This window comes from Phaenicophaeus curvirostris, chromosome W (genome assembly GCF_032191515.1).
Source record: "Phaenicophaeus curvirostris isolate KB17595 chromosome W, BPBGC_Pcur_1.0, whole genome shotgun sequence".
Lineage (NCBI taxonomy): Eukaryota > Metazoa > Chordata > Aves > Cuculiformes > Cuculidae > Phaenicophaeus > Phaenicophaeus curvirostris.
In genome coordinates this window covers 3,725,157-3,747,571 of record NC_091430.1, presented here as the reverse complement: position 1 = coordinate 3,747,571, position 22,415 = coordinate 3,725,157, and the positions used below count along the sequence as shown (strand labels likewise).

At 46.3% G+C, this 22,415-nt stretch overlaps 2 protein-coding genes and 1 long non-coding RNA gene across 5 annotated transcripts in view; 1 reads left to right on the top strand and 2 right to left on the bottom strand.

Moving 5' to 3' along the window:
* LOC138732952 (uncharacterized) overlaps positions 1 to 22,415 on the bottom strand; it is a 212,084-nt gene that overhangs the window by 144,493 nt on the left and 45,176 nt on the right. The gene's annotated exons all lie outside the window — the stretch shown is intronic.
* LOC138732941 (E3 ubiquitin-protein ligase RNF38-like) overlaps positions 1 to 22,415 on the top strand; it is a 151,076-nt gene that overhangs the window by 88,543 nt on the left and 40,118 nt on the right. For all 3 annotated transcript variants that reach the window (XM_069879739.1, XM_069879740.1, XM_069879742.1), the window contains one exon: positions 19,344 to 19,511. In XM_069879739.1, coding sequence (XP_069735840.1) covers positions 19,344 to 19,511 — 168 coding nt within the window. The remainder of the gene's footprint in view (positions 1 to 19,343; positions 19,512 to 22,415) is intronic.
* LOC138732920 (uncharacterized) lies at positions 11,047 to 14,262 on the bottom strand (the record flags this gene model as incomplete). Its single annotated transcript, XM_069879700.1, is given in 3 exon segments — positions 11,047 to 12,380; positions 12,383 to 12,532; positions 14,238 to 14,262. Coding segments are annotated over 3 exon segments (1,509 nt in total), but the record flags the coding sequence as incomplete, so codon positions are not given.

Sequence of the window (22,415 nt, the reverse complement as noted above, 5' to 3'; positions counted from 1 at the left end):
TCAGTGAATGTCTGCGAATGAGCTCCTCCCTTATCAACATCCAGGGTCTTCAAGGCCTTTACTAGCAGACAGTGCGCATTTCAGTGAGCTAATCCTTCTAAGTTTTTCTAACTTTTCCCTATATCATATGCCCACACATCAATTCCCCCCTGTCTTTTAAACTCAGGCAAAATCATTTGCCTCACACATGATCTACTTTATGAAGGGGAACTGGATAGTATTTTGCTTGAAAAGTACCTTTCAACGCATTCTCATGAGCACTAGACATAGAGGTCAAAATTGTTAGTCGTTGTAGCATTCTCCAATTCCAAACAAACAACACAGTAGACAAAACAAAGCTAACTAAAACTAACATCAACAGGACAATAATGGGGTGACAAAACTTATTTAGAATGCCAGTCGCAGTGGGGGACCATCCAAATAGCATGTCCCTCCAACGATGGTTTGCATCTTCTCTTTCAGGACCCTGTTCATTTCCTCCATGTCATGATGGACTGTTTTCAGGGTCTTTCTCCCACTTTCTTGGACTTCATCCAAGATCTTGATCAGATCCTGATGTTTCATTAATTGTTTTACCAATATAAGATTCATTCCAATAGGTACAGGCGATAATTTGTGGTACATAGTGTAATTAGACTTTATCGACTGGTAAGATACGACTGGTGCTAAGTAGGAAAAGTCACACCCGACAATCTTAACAAAATTACAAATGCAAAAATTAGAATGATTCTTGCTATCTATAATTGTCTCGTCTATTACTATAGAAATACAAGCTGTTCTTAAACATATACAACCTAGGCCAATATATACGAGTACGGTCTTCTGATTAGTGTCCGGATGGATCTCAAAGTGACAGATGAGTCACTGGAACCCCCAAATGGTGTATCATCTCTTGTATTAATGTTCTGGTTACCTCTTGAGCCTTGGCTGTTCTGGTAGGGAATGTCTCTGGCCAACCTGAAAAGGTATCGGTTAGTACTCAAAAATATCAATACCCCCCTTTTCTTGGAAGTTCTAAAATAATCAATTTGCCATTGTCATCCAGGCCCATTACCTTTCCCGATTTGGCCCATTTCCAGTGTGGGGGTATTTTTGGGATTAGTCTGAAGGCAAATATCACACTGCTGAGTCACTTGTCTCATAGTGATGTATACATTTCTCTAATTAGGCATTTCTACAGGGCCTCTGCTCCCCAATGCCTTTTTCTATGCTTCTCTTTTGCTAAAACCCATATGATTAATTTACCTTGTGGGGTGAGAACTCATCCCTCCTCATTATATGACCCTTTCAAATCTGTAATGAGCTTTTGATCTTCTTTGGTATATTGGGGCTCTCCTTCCAGGGAGATTCGCCCATCAGGGGTCAAAGCCCCTTCTGTTTTTACCTCTCCTTTGGCTGCCTGTTTTGCCTCTCTGTCCACCAGCTCATTTCCTCTCTCCAGTTTTGAATTCACTTTCTGATGTGCTTTGATTTGCTTGGTTGTTACCTTCTCAGGGAGTTGGACTGCTTCCAATAGTTTCAGGATCTCCATGTTTGATGTGTTTAACCTGTGAGTTCAATAACCCTTTTTCCTTCCAGATTGCTCCGTGCACATGTACAACTCCGAATGCACACCTCGAATCTGTATAGACATTTGCAGCTTTGCCTTTAGCCAACTCCAAGGCACGGGTCAGAGCAATTATCTCTGCTTTTTGTGCAGAGGTATTCATGGGTAAAGGTCCTGACTCTGTTATGTCTCGACTAGTGATAATGGCATATCCAGCATGTCTTTTACCGCTTAGGACATAACTGCTTCCATCCATAAACTTCAGCACTTCCCATAGGACTGTCCTTTAAGTCTGGATGGCTCGAGTATGTCACCTCAATAGTTTCCAGTCAGTCACGATGTACTGGTTCCCCTGTGTTTCCGCTAAGAAAAGAGGCTGAATAGACAATGTTAGTAACTACAATTTTCTACCATTGCAGTCTGGTATTTCAAGAACCTTTGTAGGGAAAGCCAGTGTCCACCTTTCACTTCCAATACAGCAGATATTGTATGGGGCACCAACATAATCATTCTCTGGCCCAGGGTGAATTTTCAGGCTTCCTGGATATCTAGTATTATGGCTGCGACTGCTCGCAGGCATCCAGGCCAACCTTTTGCAGTTGCGGCCGATTGCTTGGAGAAGTAGGCAACTGCTCGGTGATACGGGCCTGGATCCTGTGCCAATATTAGAGGAGAAAAAAAAAAAGGCTTACTCACATCTGGGAGTCCCAAGGCCGGAGCTGACATCAGGGCCTTTTTCAGTAGTTCAGATGCCTGTATAGCTTCTTTATTCATAGAATCATAGAATAAGCAGGTTGGAAGAGACCCACCGGGTCATCGAGTCCAACCATTCCTATCAAACACTAAACCACGACCCTTAGCACCTCGTCCACCCGTGCCTTAAACACCTCCAGGGAAGGTGACTCAACCACCCCCCTGGGTAGCCTGTTCCAGTGCCCAATGACCCTTTCTGTGAAAAATTTTTTCCTAATGTCTAGCCTAAATCTCCCCTGGCGGAGCTTGAGGCCATTCCCTCTTGTCCTGTCCCCCATCACTTGGGAGAAGAGGCCAGCAAGGCCCTCCTTTCTACAACCTCCTTTCAGGTAGTTATAGAGAGCAATGAGGTCTCCCCTCAGCCTCCTCTTCTCCAGGCTAAACAACCCCAGCTCTCTCAGCCATTCCTCATAAGGCCTGTTCTCCAGGCCCTTCACCAGCTTTGTTGCTCTTCTCTGGACTCGCTCCAGAGCCTCAACATCCTTCTTGGGGTGAGGGGCCCAGAACTCAACACAGGATTCAAGGAGCGGTCTCACCAGTGCCGAGTACAGAGGGAGGATAACCTCCCTGGACCTGCTGGTCACGCCGTTTCTGATACAAGCCAAGATGCCATTGGCCTTCTTGGCCACCTGGGCACACTGCTGGCTCATGTTCAGTCGGCTGTCAACCAACACCCCCAGGTCACTCTCCTCCAGGCAGCTTTCCAGCCAGACTTCTCCTAGTCTGTAGCACTGCATAGGGTTGTTGTGCCCCAAGTGCAGGACACTGGCATTTGGCCTTGTTAAAGCTCATGCCATTGGACTCAGCCCAGCAGTCCAGCCTGTTCAGATCCCTTTGAAGAGCCTCCCTACCCTCCAGCAGATCAACACTTCCACCCAGCTTAGTGTCGTCCGCAAACTTGCTCAGGGTGCACTCGATGCCTTCATCCAGGTCATTGATAAAGACACTGAACAGGGCTGGACCCAGCACTGAGCCCTGGGGAACCCCACTTGTCACTGGCCTCCAGCTGGATTTAACTCCATTTAGCACCACTCTCTGGGCCCAGCCATCCAACCAGTTTTCCACCCAGGAGAGTGTGCGCCTGTCCAGGCCAGAGGCTGACAGTTTCTCAAGCAGAATGCTGTGAGAAACTGTGTCAAAGGCTTTACTGAAGTCCAGGAAGACCACATCCACAGCCTTTCCCTCATCCAGCAGCCGAGTCACTTTGTCATAGAAGGCGATCAGGTTAGTTTGGCAAGACCTGCCTTTTGTGAACCCCTGTTGACTGGGCCTGATCACCCAGTTCTCTTGCATGTGCTTCATGATAGCACTCAAGATCACCTGTGCCATGACTTTCCCTGGCACTGAGGTCAGACTGACAGGCCTGTAGTTTCCTGGGTCCTCCCTGCGACCCTTCTTGTAGATGGGCACAACATCAGCCAGCCTCCAGTCCAGTGGGACTTCCCCAGTCAGCCAGGACTGTTGGAAGATGATGGAAAGGGGTTTGGCCAGCACATCCGCCAGCTCCTTCAATACCCTTGGATGCATCCCATCCGGCCCCATAGATTTGTGGGTGTCTAGTCGGGCTAGCAAGGCTCTGACCACCTCCTCTTGGATCATGGCAGCCTAATTCTGCTCCTCTAACTCCTGGGTTTGTACACAGAGGGAACAACTTTCTTTACAATTAAAGACTGAGGCAAAGAAGGCATTAAGTACCTCAGCCATTTCCTCATCCCCTGTCACTGTTGTTCCTTCTGCATCCAATAGGGACTGTATGGTCTCCCTAGTCCTCCTTTTATTATTTATATATTTATAGAAGGTTTTTTTTGTTATCTTTCACAGACTTGGCCAATCTGATTTCTAGCTGAGCCTTAGCCCTTCTGATTTTTTCTCTACGCAATCTCACTTCCCTCCTGTAGTCCACCCAAGAGGCCTGTCCCCTCTTCCAGAGCCCATAAACATTGCTCTTCTTCTTGATATCACTCAAGATCTCTCTGTTCAACCAAGCTGGTTTTCTCCCCTGCCGGCTTTTTTTCCCGGAACATGGGGATGGCTTTCTCCTGAGCTGCTAGGATTTCCTTTTTGAAGAGCTCCCAGCCCTCATGGGCTCCCTTGCCCTTAAGTGCTGTCTCCCATGAGACATTGCCAACCAGCCTTCTGAAGAGTCCAAAGTCTGCCCTCTGGAAATTTAGTGCTAATGACCTGCTAACCAGCCTCTTCACTTCTCCTAGAACAGAAAACCCTATCATCTCATGATCACTTTGTCCTAGGCGTCCACCTACTGCCACATCCCCCACAAGGCCTTCTCTGTTAACAAACAGCAGGTCCAGGAGGGCATCTTCCCTTGTTGGTTCATTCACCAGCTGTGCAAGGAAGTTGTCTTCCACGCACTCCAGGAACCTCCTAGACTGCTTCCTTTCTGCTGTATTGTACTTCCAGCAGATATCTGGAAGACTGAAGTCTCCCACAAGAACAAGAGGCATTGATCTAGGGATTAACCCCAGCTGTTTATAGAAGAGCTCATCAGTGTCCCGATCCAATATCGGGGAGGGTTCTTAAACGATCCCAAGAGACCAAGATTAAGACACAAACGAGGTCAGATGCCGTACAATCTTGTGAGCTTTATTTTAGCAACTGACAACAGCGACAGGACAGAGAGGAAAAGAAAAGTTAGAATCCCTAAGCGAGAAGACGGTAGAGATGCAGCTAATTACCACCACCACGAATCCAGCGATGTCCCATTGGATCGGTCTCGGTGCAGGTGATGATGAAGACACAGCCACGGAGTGACGATGATGTTCCAAGCTCCAGGAAGACCGGGGATGGCACACGCAGCAACACACACAAGGTCGAGTCCACGAGCAACGAAGAAGCTGAGCACCCCGAGTCCATCGAGCAACGAAGAATCAAGAGGCTCTGAGCCCACTGAGCAATGAAGAAGTCGAGCACCCCGAGCCCACCGAGCAACAAAGAAGCCAGAGGCTCCCCCATTTATCGCCCCAGTCCATGATTTCCCCGAATAGTCCACCCATTTTCAGGAAGACATTGTCATGCCCAGGTGCAACTTGATAAGCACACTTCGGGTGGATGTCGTGGTCCAGGAAGGCATTGTCATGCTCTGGTGTTCAACTTGATAAGCACGCTTCGGGTGGATGTCATGGTATTTCCGTTGGGGACAGTTTGGCAGCGCTTACGAGATCAGCTCTTCATTGCAATAAAGATCCCTTATGAGATCGTGGGGGGGTTGGCAGCGATGTTGAGCCAAAGCAGTTCAATGGTAACAATCCCTTACACCACCCTGTGGCTCAACATTGCTGGCTTCATGGCAGTGTGAAAGACAGAAGGTCAGAGAGAGAAAAAGGCCAGAATAATGCGCAATACAACAACAAACAAAATGTCCGGCAAATTTTGCAATTACAAGCATCTTCTTAACAATATCCTTAACAAATATTGCAACCTTAACAAATATAAACATCTTACAAACCCAGAAGTCTTATCTTAAAACTACTTAACCCTACAAAAACATAACATCTTACCCTAAAACTAACCAACTCTACAAAACTTCAACATCTTGTAAAAGAGTTCTAAAGCTCCGACTCGTTGCCCATCGATGCCTTCAGGCCTGCCTCTGACGGCTCCGATGAGTCAGCACGACAACACGATAGTTTACATTGCGGACATTCGTGAGGAAAAAAATACACTTATACAAAGGTAAAACACAAGAATCAATGCTATAATGCTAAGGGTATAAAAGATTGGGATTAATACCAACATTTTCAAAATACTAAGAAGCGTCTGAGGCCCTGGCAGTCCACACGGTCACTGTTTTGCCCGATTTGGAGGTCGCATGCGCAGTGGGAAAATCCCTTTCCTTACCTCCTTATAAAGCGATTTTAAGGCGTAACGCGCATGTGCTGTTTGGGTCTAGAAACTTCTAGGTGGTTCTATCCTAAACTTAGGAAAAAACCCAAGTAAAAACACTTAAAAGGTATTTGCAGGCTTTGATCGGCGAACGACACGAATCTCCTTCACGCCGTCAGGTGAAACAGTGGATATGAGTTGCATGTTAGATACAACATGTTGGATTAACTGGATAAAGCAAGGAATAATACATGGTAAAAACATCAAGGCAGCAAATGCACATAGCAGATAAAATAAGAGTTGTTTTACCCATGGTGCTCTGGGTAACCAAGACCATAATTCACCATTCATGCCATTCCATGTTTGAACGGGAACATGGGCTAGCTTTCTAATGTCTGTTGTCAGTTGAAGGACTACTTCACCTAAGTCATCTATTTCCAAGCAACAATTAGAAATGTTTAGTTTTCCACATACTCCTCCTTCTTCAGCTAGTAAATAATTCAAAACCATTCGGTGTTGAAGGATTGCCGTGCACATCTGTTGAGATTGTCGAGTTAAAAGGTCTATAGCATTAGTAGTTTTATTGGTAATAATTTCTAAAACTGCTTGCAGTCGAATTATGCGGTTCAAATTATAAGTTGGTTCTCTTGCCCCTGCTATGGGCTCGTAGGGGTTCCAAGTGGCAGGGCCGTAATGCTCAATTATTCTTTCGGGAGGCCACTCGTCTTCCCCCCACTTTTGTGTCCCTCCTATTTTAAGCTCAACAGATCGCTTGTTGCGGGCAATCCTTTCGTTCCCTAGCTTATCATATAGTCTTATTCCCAACTGAGGACCACACGCTTCCGGAAGAAGGAAAAACAGAGGTCGGATGATCCCTATATAACAAATCCCTGACCACTTTGCTGGTAGTTGTTTGTAGGCAGTATATCCACAAATCCAATAATGACCCTTTTTTGCTTTGGCACCATTAGCAAATGGTCCAGCTGCAGTCTTTGGGAATTGGAAATAAGTGGTATTCTCATTCCCCAAAGGGCTAATGAAAATGGTTTGTTTATTGTTTACCCAGCCGGTACAATACCAGGCACCAGTGGAGTTCTTCCACTTGCAAATTTGACGGTAAAGATGGTCGTAAGATAAGGTTTCATTCTTACTTGACCAAAAACCTTTAAACCCTTTGTTGCGTCCGTTCTCATCAAGCCACATCCATATGCGAACATTACTATCTTTGTTAAATGTGGTGTCTAGGCCATTGGGGGAATAAGGTTTAACTAATTTATGTGTGAGTGTCCATTGACGCTTGCTTTCCCCCACATCAACCCCTCCCTTCTGGGTATGATTTAAACAATATGTGACCATAGTAGGAAATTGAATGGGCCACGTTTCACTGTCATCCCAGGTGGAGTCACCAGTTTTGCTATAGTTGCTTACAATTTGTGCTGTAGTAAGGGGTGCAGAGACCCATGGCCAGCTTGATAATCCTAGAGGTCCTCCACAAACCCAACAGTGACTCAGATTAAAGGTTTGGCTTACAGCTTTTGCTAACAAAACAAACTCATTATCCTTAAAGGGGTCATATGGATTGAGGGGAGATGGGGGAACTGGCTTCCCTTCACCATTATAGGTAAGTTCCCAAAAAAATATAACAAAAATTAGCATACACATCCTAAACAAATTGCACTAAGATCTGCGTCTTCTGTGGGTGCGTTGACGTCGCTCGCTTCCTCCTGAAAATGAAACAAAAAACAAATTCACCTCTTGGGTTAAAAAGAGGGAACAATGCATCTAGTGTGAATCCTATGAGTTTTTCCACAGGCATCTTTTGCCTTCCAGGTGTACTTATTAAGAGGTGTGTCCAACACCAGTGGCACTTTGCCTACTGTGGGAAGTTCAACCAAGACAGGTTGTCCTGGGAAATGAGATGGATTGCTGGGGTGATCAGGACCATGCGGGGCTGGCATAATTGTTGGAGGTTTTGGACAGAATGCAGTGATTTTTGGGCATCCATTTGTTCCCCAGCGATTGTTGACGATGGTCACTGCATCCCACACTCGCTCAGTCCACCCTGGCTTATGTGGTTTGAGGAAGCGTTTTAGTAGACCATTTGTTCGTTCCACAATTCCATTTGCTTGTGGGTAATACGGAGTATGAAACACCCACGAAATTCCCTCCTGGGCTGCCCACTCTTGGACCACTTTGGCTGTGAAGTGCGAGCCATTGTCTGATTGGATTGACTGTGGTTTAGGGAAAATTCCAAACCATTCTTTCAGAGCTTTTATTCTATTTTCTCCTGTTGCTTTAGCACATGCTTTAGCTTGCACTAGCCCAGATACTATCTCTGCACCTACCAGTATATAGCACTTACCTTCCGATTTTCTAAAGGGACCAATGTAATCAATCTGCCAGGCCTCCCATAGGCGTTTTCCCTCTTGTAAGTGCAGGGGGTCACCCTCCAAAGGGTGTCTGTCTAGACGAATGCGGCATTGTTCACAGGAAGATATACAGGTTTTGCATTCCTCCCTGGTAACTGGCCACCCTTGGGCTTGTGCCTCACAATAGAGGTCCTTAACCCCTGAATGCTTCTGTTTTACATGTAGCCATTCTAATAAATTCTCCCAATTTTCTGCTGTCTGGGTGATTTGTAGGGGAGCCAGCCGGGCTAATTCATCCACCTCGGTATTTCATCAGCTCACCGGGGTATCATCCTGCTGATGAGGTGCTACCCATGCTACTGCAAATTTCCCATGTCTGGCAATGGTAAGGATGTCTTGCCATTTTTACTTTTGCCATACAGGTATTCTGTTGACCTCCCATCCATTGTGTTCCCAGAATGGAAGCCATTCAGTGCAACCTTTGAACACAGCATAAGAGTCAGTATAGATATAGACAGAAGAAACAGATTGAGCCTCATGTTGGAAAACGCTCCACACAGCAATTAGTTCTCCTACTTGTGCACTACCTTCTCCTTCGGTAATGATTTGCTCCCTGGTGTCTACCTGAAGTGTCACAGCTCGGTATTTCCAAATCTTTCCCTCTCGCTTTGACAAGGCATCGGTAAACCAGACATTTTGCAATTGTCCAGAAAATGGAGGAGCTACTTGTATTACAGACAAAAGCTCAGGTATTTCCCTATCTGGGTCTACCTCATCTTGTATATTTAACACTTTTGTGGCTCCTTCAGCTACAGAAAAAATTTCACAATAGTGTTCTATTTGTGCATACCATTTTCGCACCAAGGCCCTCTGGGCCACCCCGTCAGGGGGTGGAGTTCCTGCTAAAACTGCTTTGATCACTTTAAATGGACCTCTCAGAACTATACGTTGTTGCCGGATGGTGAGTTCAGCTTCTCTCAGAGCTAGACTAACAACAAATAGGCCCTTTTCCCAAGTTGTATATCTCTTTTCAGCATCTTTAAAACTACGAGAATAAAAACCAATAGGCCTAACAGGACCCTCTGGACCCTTTTGCCACAAATGGATTGACAGCCCAGTCTTGGCAAAACCCCATTCAATTTGAACCGGATCTGTTGGGTGAATTGGACCCAGGGCTTGATAGGCAGTCGCTTCAAACACCAACAGCTGCAAGGCCTCATCATGGGACTGAGTCCATTCCCACTGAGCTCTCTTTCTCAATAAGTCATACAAGGGCCTGGCAATAATTGAAAAGTCAGGAATGTGTTTTCTCCAAAAAACAAGCAACCCTAGTGTATGCTGTAAGTCTTTCTTTGATTCTGGCATCTTGATTTGATCGAGAGAGGAGAGAGTATCTGGTGGGATACACGTCATGCCTCCCTTCCACCAGATTCCTAAAAAATTTACCTCACTTGAAGGAGTTTGTATTTTCTCAGGCAGAATTGTCAACCCTATAGTTTCTAGATGAGTGATAATGTGATTTTGAGTTTCTCCAACTTCTTCTATTTGATTCCCTCCTATGAGTACATCATCTATATATTGATAAATCTTCACCTCTGCTTTTCTGGGGATTGCTTCCAGCTCTTGCGCTAGAGCATGGTGAGCTAGCGTGGGGGAGTGCTTGTAGCCTTGAGGAAGTCGTGTAAAGGTGTACTGCTGTCCTTCCCAGGTGAAGGCAAAACGATCCTGGTCCTCAGACTGTAAAGGTACCATAAAAAACATATCTTTGACATCAATTGTTGCCATGACAGGGTGTGATTGTTTCTGAATGGTTGCTATCAATTCAGCAATGTTTGGTACAGCAGCTGTTAGTGGACCTGTATTGGCATTGAGCCTCCTGTAATCTATTGTCAATCTCCACTTGCCATTTGGTTTTCGGACCGGCCATGCTGGAGAATTGAAGGGGGAGTGAGTGGGAACTACAATCCCTTGTTTTTTCAGATCTTCCAGAACTGGTGTAATTCCCTCCCTTGCTCCTAGAGGCAATGGGTAGGGTTTAATGTTCGTCAATTTGGAGAGAGGCAGAGTAGGTGCTGCTTGCAATAAACACACCTCTGTGCCTGATGTTTCAGCCAATCGCCTGATCTGGGAAACACCAAAAGACCATGAGTTCCCCTGGGTGTCCCGCCACTGCCTACTCCTCAAAACATCTATACCTAAAAGATTCATCTGGAAAGATACTATGGCCACCATGGTGTTGACAGGGTTTTCTTCTCCTGGTAACCACAGTGTCACCGGAGTCATGGGCACTGACTGTGTTTTTCCCAAAGCATTTAAAACAGTTAGGCTTCTGGATGGGATTGGGATCCCACATTGTTCTGCTTCAGTTCGCATTAGGGCGGTGATTTGTGCCCCAGTATCAATCAAAAATGTTACCAGTCTCTTCCTTGGTCCTACAGCAACAGTAATCAGTAAGTCCCCTTTTGTATTGCAGGTGAGTTGTCTTACAAATACCCATCCTCCGCCCCCCCACCCCCTCACCACCGGGGGACGGAGTGTCTAGTTTCCCGCCTCCTTCTTTTCTCCAGCCGGCTCCTCCCCCGGGTCTATCAAGGGTGGAGCACTAGGGGTTGATCTGAAAGTGACATTTTGTCCAGACCATCTCTGCACAAGTTGTTCTAATTTTTGAGTCGGGAGTCCATCCATCAAGTCCCAAGGAATGCCTTTCTGAAGCCCTAGTTGCCACAGTCCCTGCCGAGTTAGGGGTCTCTCCCTCCCAGGATTGTGACATCGGGGCGACTCCAAACTTTGGCTCCCCCTCATGAACAATTGTTGCCTACAAATTTGCTCTGCAGCCCGTATGACCCTGGTTTCTGTTCTCTGGGATGATCCACCAACAGGGCCATATTTTCTCCCAAAACTAATCAACTCCTGAGCTACCTCTCCCCATGTCCACACTTTCCTTCCTGGCTGCCGATGGTCAGGGGTCACTATCCCCTCCAGAGCAGCCGTTATTCTTTCTGCACTGGGGGCGTTTTGAATTTTCCCTTGCAATTGAATGGCAACGGGTTTCAGGGAATCAGGAAGTCCTCTTATCAGGGGAGTCATCCTCTCTGGATCCACAGGCATCATCATCGGGGAGCTCTGGTTAGGCTTGAGCTCCCGATCATACATCATCTGCAGACAGGCTGCCTTCTGCACACTTTCCACTAACTGATCCACCGTACCTGTTATGGCAAGGGGATCTCCCCTCTCAAAGGGGTTCAGCCCTCCAGCACAGTACGCAGCTCTCTGAGTCAGAGACCATGGGGCTCAGCGGTCACCGGTGGTTAGAAACACACCCGGCCCCCAATACCCTTCTACCTCCTTTTCTGACAACAAAATTCCATCACCTCCTGACAGAGACACTCTCCATACATATTCTGTTTCCGATTCTTTTGCAGTCCTTGCAAAGTCCTTTTTCAGCTTTGCCAATTCAGTTGCTGTAAATGGGACTTCTTTAGTGATAACTTGAGGACTGTTATCAGTATCGTCCTGGTACACAAATTCTGTTTCAACCAGCGGATACATGTGGGGGAGGCTTTCTATGGTTTCCTTTGTCTTCTGCAACTCCCTTTGGGGATAAATTTGCTGTATCCCCTTCTTCAAAGGTTTCACTTCTACCTCCGCCAGTGTATCCGTCTCCCGCAAAAGTTGCTCCCTCAGCTCGTCTTTTAATATCACATTTCGTCTCCTTTCCTCCTCTAGCAATCCTTTGGTGTTCTCCAACTGTTCCCGCAGGGTGCTTATGGCCATCTGCAAGGAATTTATTACCATATCAGCTTGATAAGACTTCTGCTTTTTATCTTCCACCGCAGCTACCAGACTAGCTCCTAACACGGCACAAATTATAGCTTTCCCTTCCCCCTCCGAACCTTAGCTTTTTGCTGCAATAACTTAATTCTATCCATGACACAATGTGGTTGGAACCAGTGGGTTTTCGCCCAATCTTGTCCCTGGACTGAAGGACGAGAATGATATGTTTCCAACAGTTCATATAACTTGTCTATTCCTTCAGCCCGTGAGGACACAAGGTCACAAACTTCACCATCACAAACATTGTCACAAACATCGGCTGCCTTCTGGGCAGCCATTATAATGCCAAAAGGGGTTTCTTATCCTAAGAGAGGGTCACACCTTAATGTCAAGTTTCCCCTTATCTCCCTCTCAGGAGACTCGATCTAAAATTCAACACAAAAGCAATGCAAAGGGGGGGTTTCCGTCCTGAAGGGGCCACACCTTGGTATACAGCTTTCCCCTATTCACCCTCAGGAGATCAAAACTGAAATCCAACACAGAACAAATGCAAAAGGGGTTTTCCGTCCTGAGGGGGCCGCACCTTGGTATGCAAGTTTCCCCTATTCACCCTCAGGAGATCAGTAGGCTTTACTCAAGGAAAAAGGGGGTTTATTCCTGGGAGGGTCACACCTTAAAAATCAATTTTCCCCGTTTATTTTCTCTCCCAGAAAGTCACACCTTACACGCATGCAATATCACTGTCCACTTTTCCCCCATTCACTCTCAGAAAGGCCACACATTAATGTAACACAAAGGGGGTTAGTTCATTTCTGAGAGGGTTGCATTCAACACAGCAAGATTGTACAGCACTCTTGTCTCAAGGGATCCTGCCGACTACGCCAAAAGATGTCCCGATCCAATATCGGGGAGGGTTCTTAAACGATCCCAAGAGACCAAGATTAAGACACAAACGAGGTCAGATGCCGTACAATCTTGTGAGCTTTATTTTAGCAACTGACAACAGCGACAGGACAGAGAGGAAAAGAAAAGTTAGAATCCCTAAGCGAGAAGACGGTAGAGATGCAGCTAATTACCACCACCACGAATCCAGCGATGTCCCATTGGATCGGTCTCGGTGCAGGTGATGATGAAGACACAGCCACGGAGTGACGATGATGTTCCAAGCTCCAGGAAGACCGGGGATGGCACACGCAGCAACACACACAAGGTCGAGTCCACAAGCAACGAAGAAGCTGAGCACCCCGAGTCCATCGAGCAACGAAGAATCAAGAGGCTCTGAGCCCACTGAGCAATGAAGAAGTCGAGCACCCCGAGCCCACCGAGCAACAAAGAAGCCAGAGGCTCCCCCATTTATCGCCCCAGTCCATGATTTCCCCGAATAGTCCACCCATTTTCAGGAAGGCATTGTCATGCCCAGGTGCAACTTGATAAGCACGCTTCAGGTGGATGTCATGTTTTTTCCGTTGGGGACAGTTTGGCAGCGCTTACGAGATCAGCTCTTCATTGCAATAAAGATCCCTTATGAGATCGTGGGGGGGTTGGCAGCAATGTTGAACCAAAGCAGTTCGATAGTAACAGTCCCTTACAATCAGCTGCTTCTCCTTGGCTGTGTGGTCTGTAACAGACTCCCATCACAAAATCTACCTTCTTTTGGGCTCCTCTGATTTTAACCCACAGGCACTCAATCTCCTCATCGCCACAATACATTTCAACCGAGTCCAAGTCCTCCCTTACATAGAGGGCTACCCCGCCTCCTCTCCTGCCCTTCCTATCCCGCCTGAAGAGTTTATACCCCACCATAGCTGCACTCCAGTTATATGAGTCGTCCCACCACGTTTCCGTGATGGCAACGACATCATACGCTCCTTACCCTATGACAGCTTCCAGCTCTTCCTTCTTATTCCCCATGCTGCGTGCATTGGTGTAAATGCACTTCAGCTGAGCTGCCGAGCCTTCAGCCCTCTTAGAGGGAACAGAGTTCGTTCCCAATTGCCTGGTAACTGGAGTAGCTAGCTCCAGAGTGCCTGTATCTCCCTTAGCACCCCGAGGTGTGTTCTCCCCCACTTTCTGTGTGGTGAGGTACTGGTGGTCCACACCAGCACACCCTCTCCAAATCACTATTGCCCCACGTCCAGGCTCGTTCCTGTCTAGCCTGGGCTCAACCCCCTCCCCCTTCACATCTAGTTTGAAGCTTGATTTATGAGCTTAGCTTGGTACAAGCCAGGATGCCATTGGGCATCAGGGACATCACTAAGAGAGTGCCAAGCCCGATGCAGCCAAGGGCAGGGACACCTTCCACTGGATCAGGTTGCTCATAGCCTCATCCAACCTGGTCTTGAACACCTCCGGGGATGGGGCAGCCATGACTTCTCTGGGCAACCTGTGCCAGTGCCTTACCACCCTCACAGTAAAAAATTACTTCCTAATAACTGTTGAGGGGATTGAGACACGGACTTCAATCTGATGGATCGAAGACCCTTTATTCTGTTAGTTTTCTCTTTATATACCTTTTTGGGTTACACATCTGGTTATGCATAAGCTGTTCATGCGCTTATCTACAGTTTATTATTGGTTAAAAGTGCTTGTTCACGCGCCTATTACTAACATATTATTGGCTAAACAACCGTGCATGCTTTTAAACAATTTACACTAAAATTAGCCATGTTGACATTTTCCTTCTTTCTTTTTCTCTCAGTTACTTCTTCTTTCCACCGAGCTAGCTCCTTGTTTTAAGGTTGTGTTAAGGTTGCTCACCGTCGACAAGGTTTATAGCATCAAGTCCTTCTTCTTTATAAAATGTCTCTACAAATAACTAATCTAAATCTCCCCTCTTTCAGATTAAAATCGTTACCCCTTGTCCTATCCCTGCACTCCCTGATCAAGAGCCCCTCCCCATCTTTCCTGTAACTCCCTTTAAGTACTGGAAGGCTGCTCAAAGGTCTCCCTGCAGCCTTCTCTTCTCTAGGCTAAACAACCCTAACTCTCTCAGCCTGTCCTCATATGGGAGGTGCTCCAGCCCTCTGATCATCTTCATGGCCTCCTCTGGACTCACTCTAACAGATCCATGCCCAAATCACTATTGCCCCACATCCAGGCTCATTCCTGTCTAGCCTGGGCTCAACCCCCTCCCCCTTCACATCTAGTTTAAAGCTCGTTTTATGAGCTTAGCTAGATTTTTAGCAAGGGCTTTATCCCCCCTAGGAGACACACGTGTCCCATCCTTAGCAAGAAAGCCTGGGGGTGCGTGAGCCACCCCATGATCAAAGAAGCCAAAGCCCCTCTCCTCGCACCAGGCTCGGAGCCAGGCATTAATCGAATTCTTCTTCCTGACTTCCTGCTCCTCTGTATTTAGCCTTGGGATGGAGCAGAATACTACTTGTGCCCCAGAGCCCTCCATCATTTTCCCAATGGCCCTGAAGTCTTTCTTGATGGTTTTGGTCTTTTTGTTTACTAGATCATCGTTACCAGTTTGGACTACTATCAGAGGATAGTAGTCTGTCTCGTAGACCAGGGAAGGAAGTTTTCTAGCTACCTCCTTCACTGATGCCCCCGGCAAGCAGCAGACCTCTCTGTGGAGCGGGTCCGGTCTGCAGATGTGTCCCTCCATTCCTTTTAGGAGGGAGTCCCCTACAACAATCACCCTCCTCTTCTTCTTAATGGAGGATGTTTTTATCTTTTTCTGAGGATGGTGCAGCCTAGGGAAGGATTCTAGGCTGTGGGAGCCATCATCCTCATCCTCAGGATTGGATTCCACCTGCAGCACATGGTCACATCTAAATCTGGATCCCGACCCTGTATCTATTTTAACACAGCCCTGAGTTGTTCCTCAGCATACTTCTTGTTTCTTTAAACTTGATTTTAAGATATCAAGTGTACTCCGCTCCTCCACGGAAAGCGAAGACCTGATTAGTCCCGAGTCACCGGTTGCTCACCTTATTTAAGGCGTTACTTGTCCAGACTGCTTCAGTGCTCAATACTGTCCAAAATTCGTGCAACCGTGCATCTCTATGGTCTATATCAGGGTTTGCCCCGAGAGGTGTGGGGCCCTCTCAAGTTGGGCGCCATTTGTAGCGATTAAGGCACAGATCCCGTCCATGAGGTGGCAAACGAGATCGCTTTATTGAGTGGACACAAAACCTTATATAGTGTTTCTGTACCCAGTTAGCAGCTACCCCAGTGAATTCCCACCTATAAGAATCCTGCAGTTACAGTGACTGTGCAACAGACCACCTACCACAGATGTGCCCCCCATCCTCATGCCGTCTGTCCAATGCATTCTTCTCCCACTAACTCACAGGCCCCGCCAAAGACCCCAAGGTCTCAACAAGCCGGCAAGTATGAGAACACTGGCCACCCGCTCCATGCCTGCTGCTAACATCATGGGCACGCTGAGGCACCGGCCACCCGCACCAACATATGCGCGACAGTGGAATCTTTTATGCCTGCACCTTCCAACCTTAACTATTCTATGATTCTATGAAATAGTATCCTGGCTTGTATCAGAAACAGCATGTCAAGCAGGACTAGGGGAGTGATTGTTCCCCTGTAATCAGTGTTTCTGATGCCACACCTCGAATCCTGTGTTCAGTTTTGGGCTCCTCACTACAAGAAAGACATTGAGGTCCTGGAGCGTATCCAGAGAAGACCAACAAAGGTGGTGAAGGGTCTGGAGCACAAATCTTATGCGGAGCGGCTGAGGGACCTGGGGTTGTTTAGTCTGAAAAAAAAGGAGGCTGAGGGGAGACTTTATTGCACTCTACAAATACCTGGAAGAATGTTGTGGTGAGATGTGTGTAGTTGTCTTTTCCCAAGTAAAAATTGATAGGACAAGAGAAAACGGCCTCAAGTTGCACCAGGGAAGGTTTAGATTGCATATTAGTAAAAACTTTTTCACTGAAGGAGTCATCAAGCATCAGATCAGACTTCCCAGGGAAGTCATTGAGTCACCATCCCTGGAGGTATTTCAAAGATGTGTAGATGTGGTGCTTAAGAACATGGTTCAGTGGTGAACTTGGCAGTGTTAGGTTTACAGTTGGACTCGATGGTCTTAAAGGTATTTTCCAACCTAAATGACTCTATGATTCTATATCCAGGCCACAAACTGCCAGGCTTAAAATGCAGTTCTCACTGTACAGCTTATAATCTGACTTGCATTCAGTACAGCAGCAGACCACTGATGTATTTTCCATGCAGAGCAATATTTTCTGTGCTCAATAAGGAAATATCTGCACCTGGTGTAGAGCACATGGGTTAAAACTAATAATCTTTCTGGCCATGTCACACCCTTCACTTGTATCTGAACAGTTGAGTTACTGAAGTGTTTAAGAATAAAAATACAATTTGTGTTTGTCTTTGGGTGATCAGACTTACAGTGTCATCTTGAGAAACAATTGTTCTATGATGTTGTCACTACCTTCCAAGCACCATCCACAACCAGGTGCAAGTGTTTTCAGAGTTACTATGAATCTTCCATGATGGCACTTTGCACAGACTACTCTAGAGAGGGGACCACTTTCTTTCTTTCTGCACTGAGAACAATGGTAACATCTCCTGAATCACATCTGGCACTGTCCTCAAACATCCAACACTTATGGCGTTAAAAACTCTCTGACTATGATAGCTTGCATACAAAATATACCTGAACTAGGTCCAAAGTCAGTGTTCCTGTTTTGGCCACTGCATGTCATGGCCTGTTCAGTAGGTTAGCTGTTTGTAGCGATTAAGGCACGGACCTCGTCGATGGGGGCGACAATCGAGATCAACTTTATTGAGAGGATGCAAACCTTATATAGTGCCTCTGTGTCCAGTAACAGCTATCCCAGGGGATTTCCACCCGTGAGAATCCCGCAGTGCAGCAACAGAGTGCAACCCCCTGTTTTCTGCAGATGTGCCCCTTATCTTCATGTTTTCCGCCTAGTGCATTCCTTTCCTATTAACCCAGGGGTCTTAATAAAGATTCCAAGGTCTCAACAAGCTAGCAAGCATGAGAACATCGGCCATTTGTTCTGTGCTTGCTGCTAATATTGCGGGTACACCAAGGCATTGGTCACTTCCCCCAGCATACATGCAATACTGGAATCTTTATGCCCACAGTTCACTCTTTTCAGTCTATAATACTTATTCTCACCTTTGTAACAAGGTGTTCTTGCTTGTTCATTTCCCAAGGGTGGATTCCATTTTACTAGATTGTGAAGGATGGTTCTTCAAAATAATTGCTTTCTGTGGATCTGTGTTCTCTGCCTACGATTCTTTGCAGTTTTTGCTAGATTCCTGATGTAATACAAGGAATTGAGCAGTGTCTGGGTCCAGAGTACCTTATACCCTTAGACTGATGATTGAGTTGTAAGTGAATATTGCTAACTAAAAAATCCTGTAAGCCTTCATGTTCTCTACAATGTTTGTGGATATTTAGTTGATGTTGTCTCAGAGGCATGTTTATGAATACGTAACCTTGTCTTTTTCAGCTTTTAAATTAATATTTAGTTTCAACTACTGCTGTTAGTCATGTCAAGAAGCATCCCTGGCGTGTTGCCCTGAGTAGGCATTCAGAGATTGACTTCTTTACAGGAAAGAAAATCTATCTGACTTTTTTTTCTCTTTAAAGATCTGTCTCTGGGTTAACATTTAATCACTCTGCAAGGACGAGTTGAAAAGATTCTTTAGCTACTTGTAGGGGTTCCCCCCACTTTTTTTAACCTGCTTTTACATGGGAGTTACTGCTGCCTATTTCTTTAAGAACTAAGCTTAGTGTGTGGGAGGGACAGCTTTGCTGAATTTTAGATGCTTTTGAGTGCCTCTAACAGTGCCTTGGAGGGCTTAACATGTTGAGAGCTCCCTCCTGGCCTTGTCCTAAAAGCACTGACTGAAGAGTGATACTCCAATGAGAACAACTTTTTTTTTTTTTTTAAAGGACGGGGATTACAGGCATTTGCCTTTAACACCTTCAGAGTAAAAAACACTTTTTTGTTATGTTAGGTGAAAGCTTGTTTTCTATGCCATGCCGTAACTGTCCAAAGCCCTTGTAATGACTTAATTCATACAATTGTTTTTTACTGCAGATCCATCAGGGCACAGTCCCCGTCTCATACACAGTGACAACAGTGGCACCACACGGAATTCCACTTTGTACAGCCCAGCACATACCACCCTGCAGCACACAGCAAGTCCCAGGTTGTTCTGTGGTATTCAGTGGACAGCACCTTCCCATCTGTAGTGTGCCTCCTCCAGTAAGTATGGTTCTTCAGTTAAATTGATTCTGGACTTAGACTTAGGAGGTGGAAATCCTGGAGTTTTACTGCCCATACAGCTTTCCCTGATGTAAAATAAAAAATATTATTTCCTGGTATAAACTGTAATGGTATATATAAGGCTTTTCTTACTAGGGATGGGACATGCGTGTCTCCCACGAGGGCTAAAGCCCTTGCTAAAAATCTAGCTAGGCTCATTAACCAAGCTTTAAACTAGATGTGAAGGGGGAGGGGGTTGAGACCAGGCTAGATGGGAGAGAGCCTGGAAGTGGGACACCAGTGACTCGGAGATGGTGTGCTGGTGAGGACCACCAGTACATCACCACAGAGCAAGTGGGGGCGATTACACCTGATGATGTTAAGGAAGATACGGGCACTCTGGCATTAGCTACTCCAACGACCAGGCAATTGGAAATAAACTCTATTCCCTCTATGAGGAATGAATATTTGCCAGCCCAGCTGAAGTGCATTTACACCAATGCACACAGCATGGGGAATAAGAAGGATGAGTTGGAAGCTGTTGTAGGGCAAGGAGGCTATGATGTTGTTGCCATCACGGAAACGTGGTGGGATGACTCGTATAACTGGAGTGCAGCTATGGTGGGGTATAAACTCTTCAGGTGGGACAGGAAGGGTAGGAGAGGAGGCGGGGTAGCCCTCTATGTAAGAGAGGACTTGGATACCGTTGAGCTTGATTATAGTGATGAGGAGATCGAGTGCCTGTGGGTTAAAATGGGAGAAGCCCAAAAGAAGGCAGATTTTGTGATGGGAGTCTGTTACAGACCACCCAGCCAAGAAGAAGAAGCTGATGAGCTCTTCTATAAACAACTGGGGATAGTCTCAAGATCGCTACCTCTTGTCCTCGTGGGAGAGTTGAATCTTCCGGATATCTGCTGGAAGTACAATACAGCAGAAAGGAAGCAGTCCAGGAGGTTCCTGGAGTGCGTGGAAGACAACTTCCTCGCACAACTGGTGAGTGAGCTGACAAGGGAAGGCGCTCTCCTGGACCTGCTGTTCGTCAACAGAGAAGGCCTTGTGGGGGATGTGGCAGTCGGAGGACACCAGGGGCAAAGCAATCATGAGATGATAGGTTTCTCAGTTCTAGGTGAGGTGAAGAGGGGAATTAGCAGAACAGTGACATTAAACTTCCAGAGGGTAGACTTCGGACTGTTCAGAAGGCTGGTTGGCAAAGTCCCTTGGGAGACAGTCCTTAAGGGCAAGGGAGCCCATGAGGGCTGGGAGCTCTTCAAAAAGGAAATCCTAGCAGCTCAGGAGAAAGCCATCCCCATGTTCCGGAAATAGAGCCGGCGGGGAAAAAAAGAGCTTGGCTGAGTAGGGAGATCTTGAGAGACATAAAAAAGAAGAGGAATGTCTATGAGCTTTGGAAGAAGGGACAGGTGTCTTGGGTGGACTACAGGAGGGAAGTGAGATTATGCAGGGGAAAAATCAGAAGGGCTAAGGCCCAACTAGAAATCAGATTGGCTAAGTCTGTGAAAGATAATAAATATCTTTCTATAAATATATTAGCAATAAAAGGAGGACTAGGGAGAATATACAGTCCCTATTGGATGCAGAAGGAACAACAGTGACAGGGGATGAGGAAAAGGCTGAGGTACTTAATGCCTTCTTTGCCTCAGTCTTTAATTGTAAAGAAAGTCGTTCCCTGTGTGTACACACCCAGGAGTTAGAGGAGCAGAATGAGGCTCCCATGATCTGGCGGATGTGCTTGCCAAACCCCTTTCCATCATCTTCCAACAGTCCTGGAAGACTGGGGAAGTCCCACTGGACTGGAGGCTGATGTTGTGCCCATCTACATGAAGGGTCACAGGGAGGATCCAGGGAACTCCAGGCCTGTCAGTCTGACCTCAGTGCCAGGGAAAGTCATGGAACAGGTGATCTTGAGTGCTATCATGAAGCACATGCAAGAGAACCGGGTGATCAGGCCCAGTCAACAGGGGTTCACAAAAGGCAGGTCTTGCCAAACTAACCTGATCGCCTTCTATGACAAAGTGACTCGGCTGCTGGATGAGGGAAAGGCTGTGGATGTGGTCTTCCTGGACTTCAGTCAAGCCTTTGACACATTTTCTCACAGCATTCTGCTTGAGAAACTGTCAGCCTCTGGCCTGGACAGGCGCACACTCTCCTGGGTGGAAAGCTGGTTGGATGGCCGGGCCCAGAGAGTGGTGGGAAATGGTGTTAAATCCAGCTGGAGGCCAGTGACAAGTGGGGTTCCCCAGGTCTCAGTGCTGGGTCCAGCCCTGTTCAATGTCTTTATCAATGACCTGTGAGGGGATTAATCACACGGACTTCAATCAGATGGATCGAAGACATTTTATTGAGCTTAGCTGTTTCTTTATAAACCCTTTTTAGTTACATAACTGGGTTCCCACGAGGGTATCTATAGTGTATTATTGGCTAAAGGTAACTGTCCATAAAGCTATTACTAACATATTATTGGCTAAACTACCACGCATGCTAAGAAACCAAGCTACACTAAAATTACCTATGTTGATAGTTCCCTTTAATTGTTTTTCTTTCAGTTGGTACTTGTTCCCACTGAAGTAGCTCTTGTATTCCTTTCAGTTGGCCTTTGTTTATCTTTCAGTTCTCTATTTCAAGGCCTTCTTAGAATTGCTCAGTATCAATCTGTCCCACAGCATCCAGGCCTTCTTCTCTGTAAAATGTTCCCACAATTCCCCCTTTTTTATTTTTTACTAAATCGTTCAGGTGAAACATATGATTGACTTGATGTTGTATGCACTGTAACACACAGGATAATTGTTAAAGCAATTAACACCATTAAAAATAACATTCCTCCTTTGACCAACAGTTCTCATACCCATCCTGTTATCCACACATTCTTTCGAGAATCGATCACCCAGG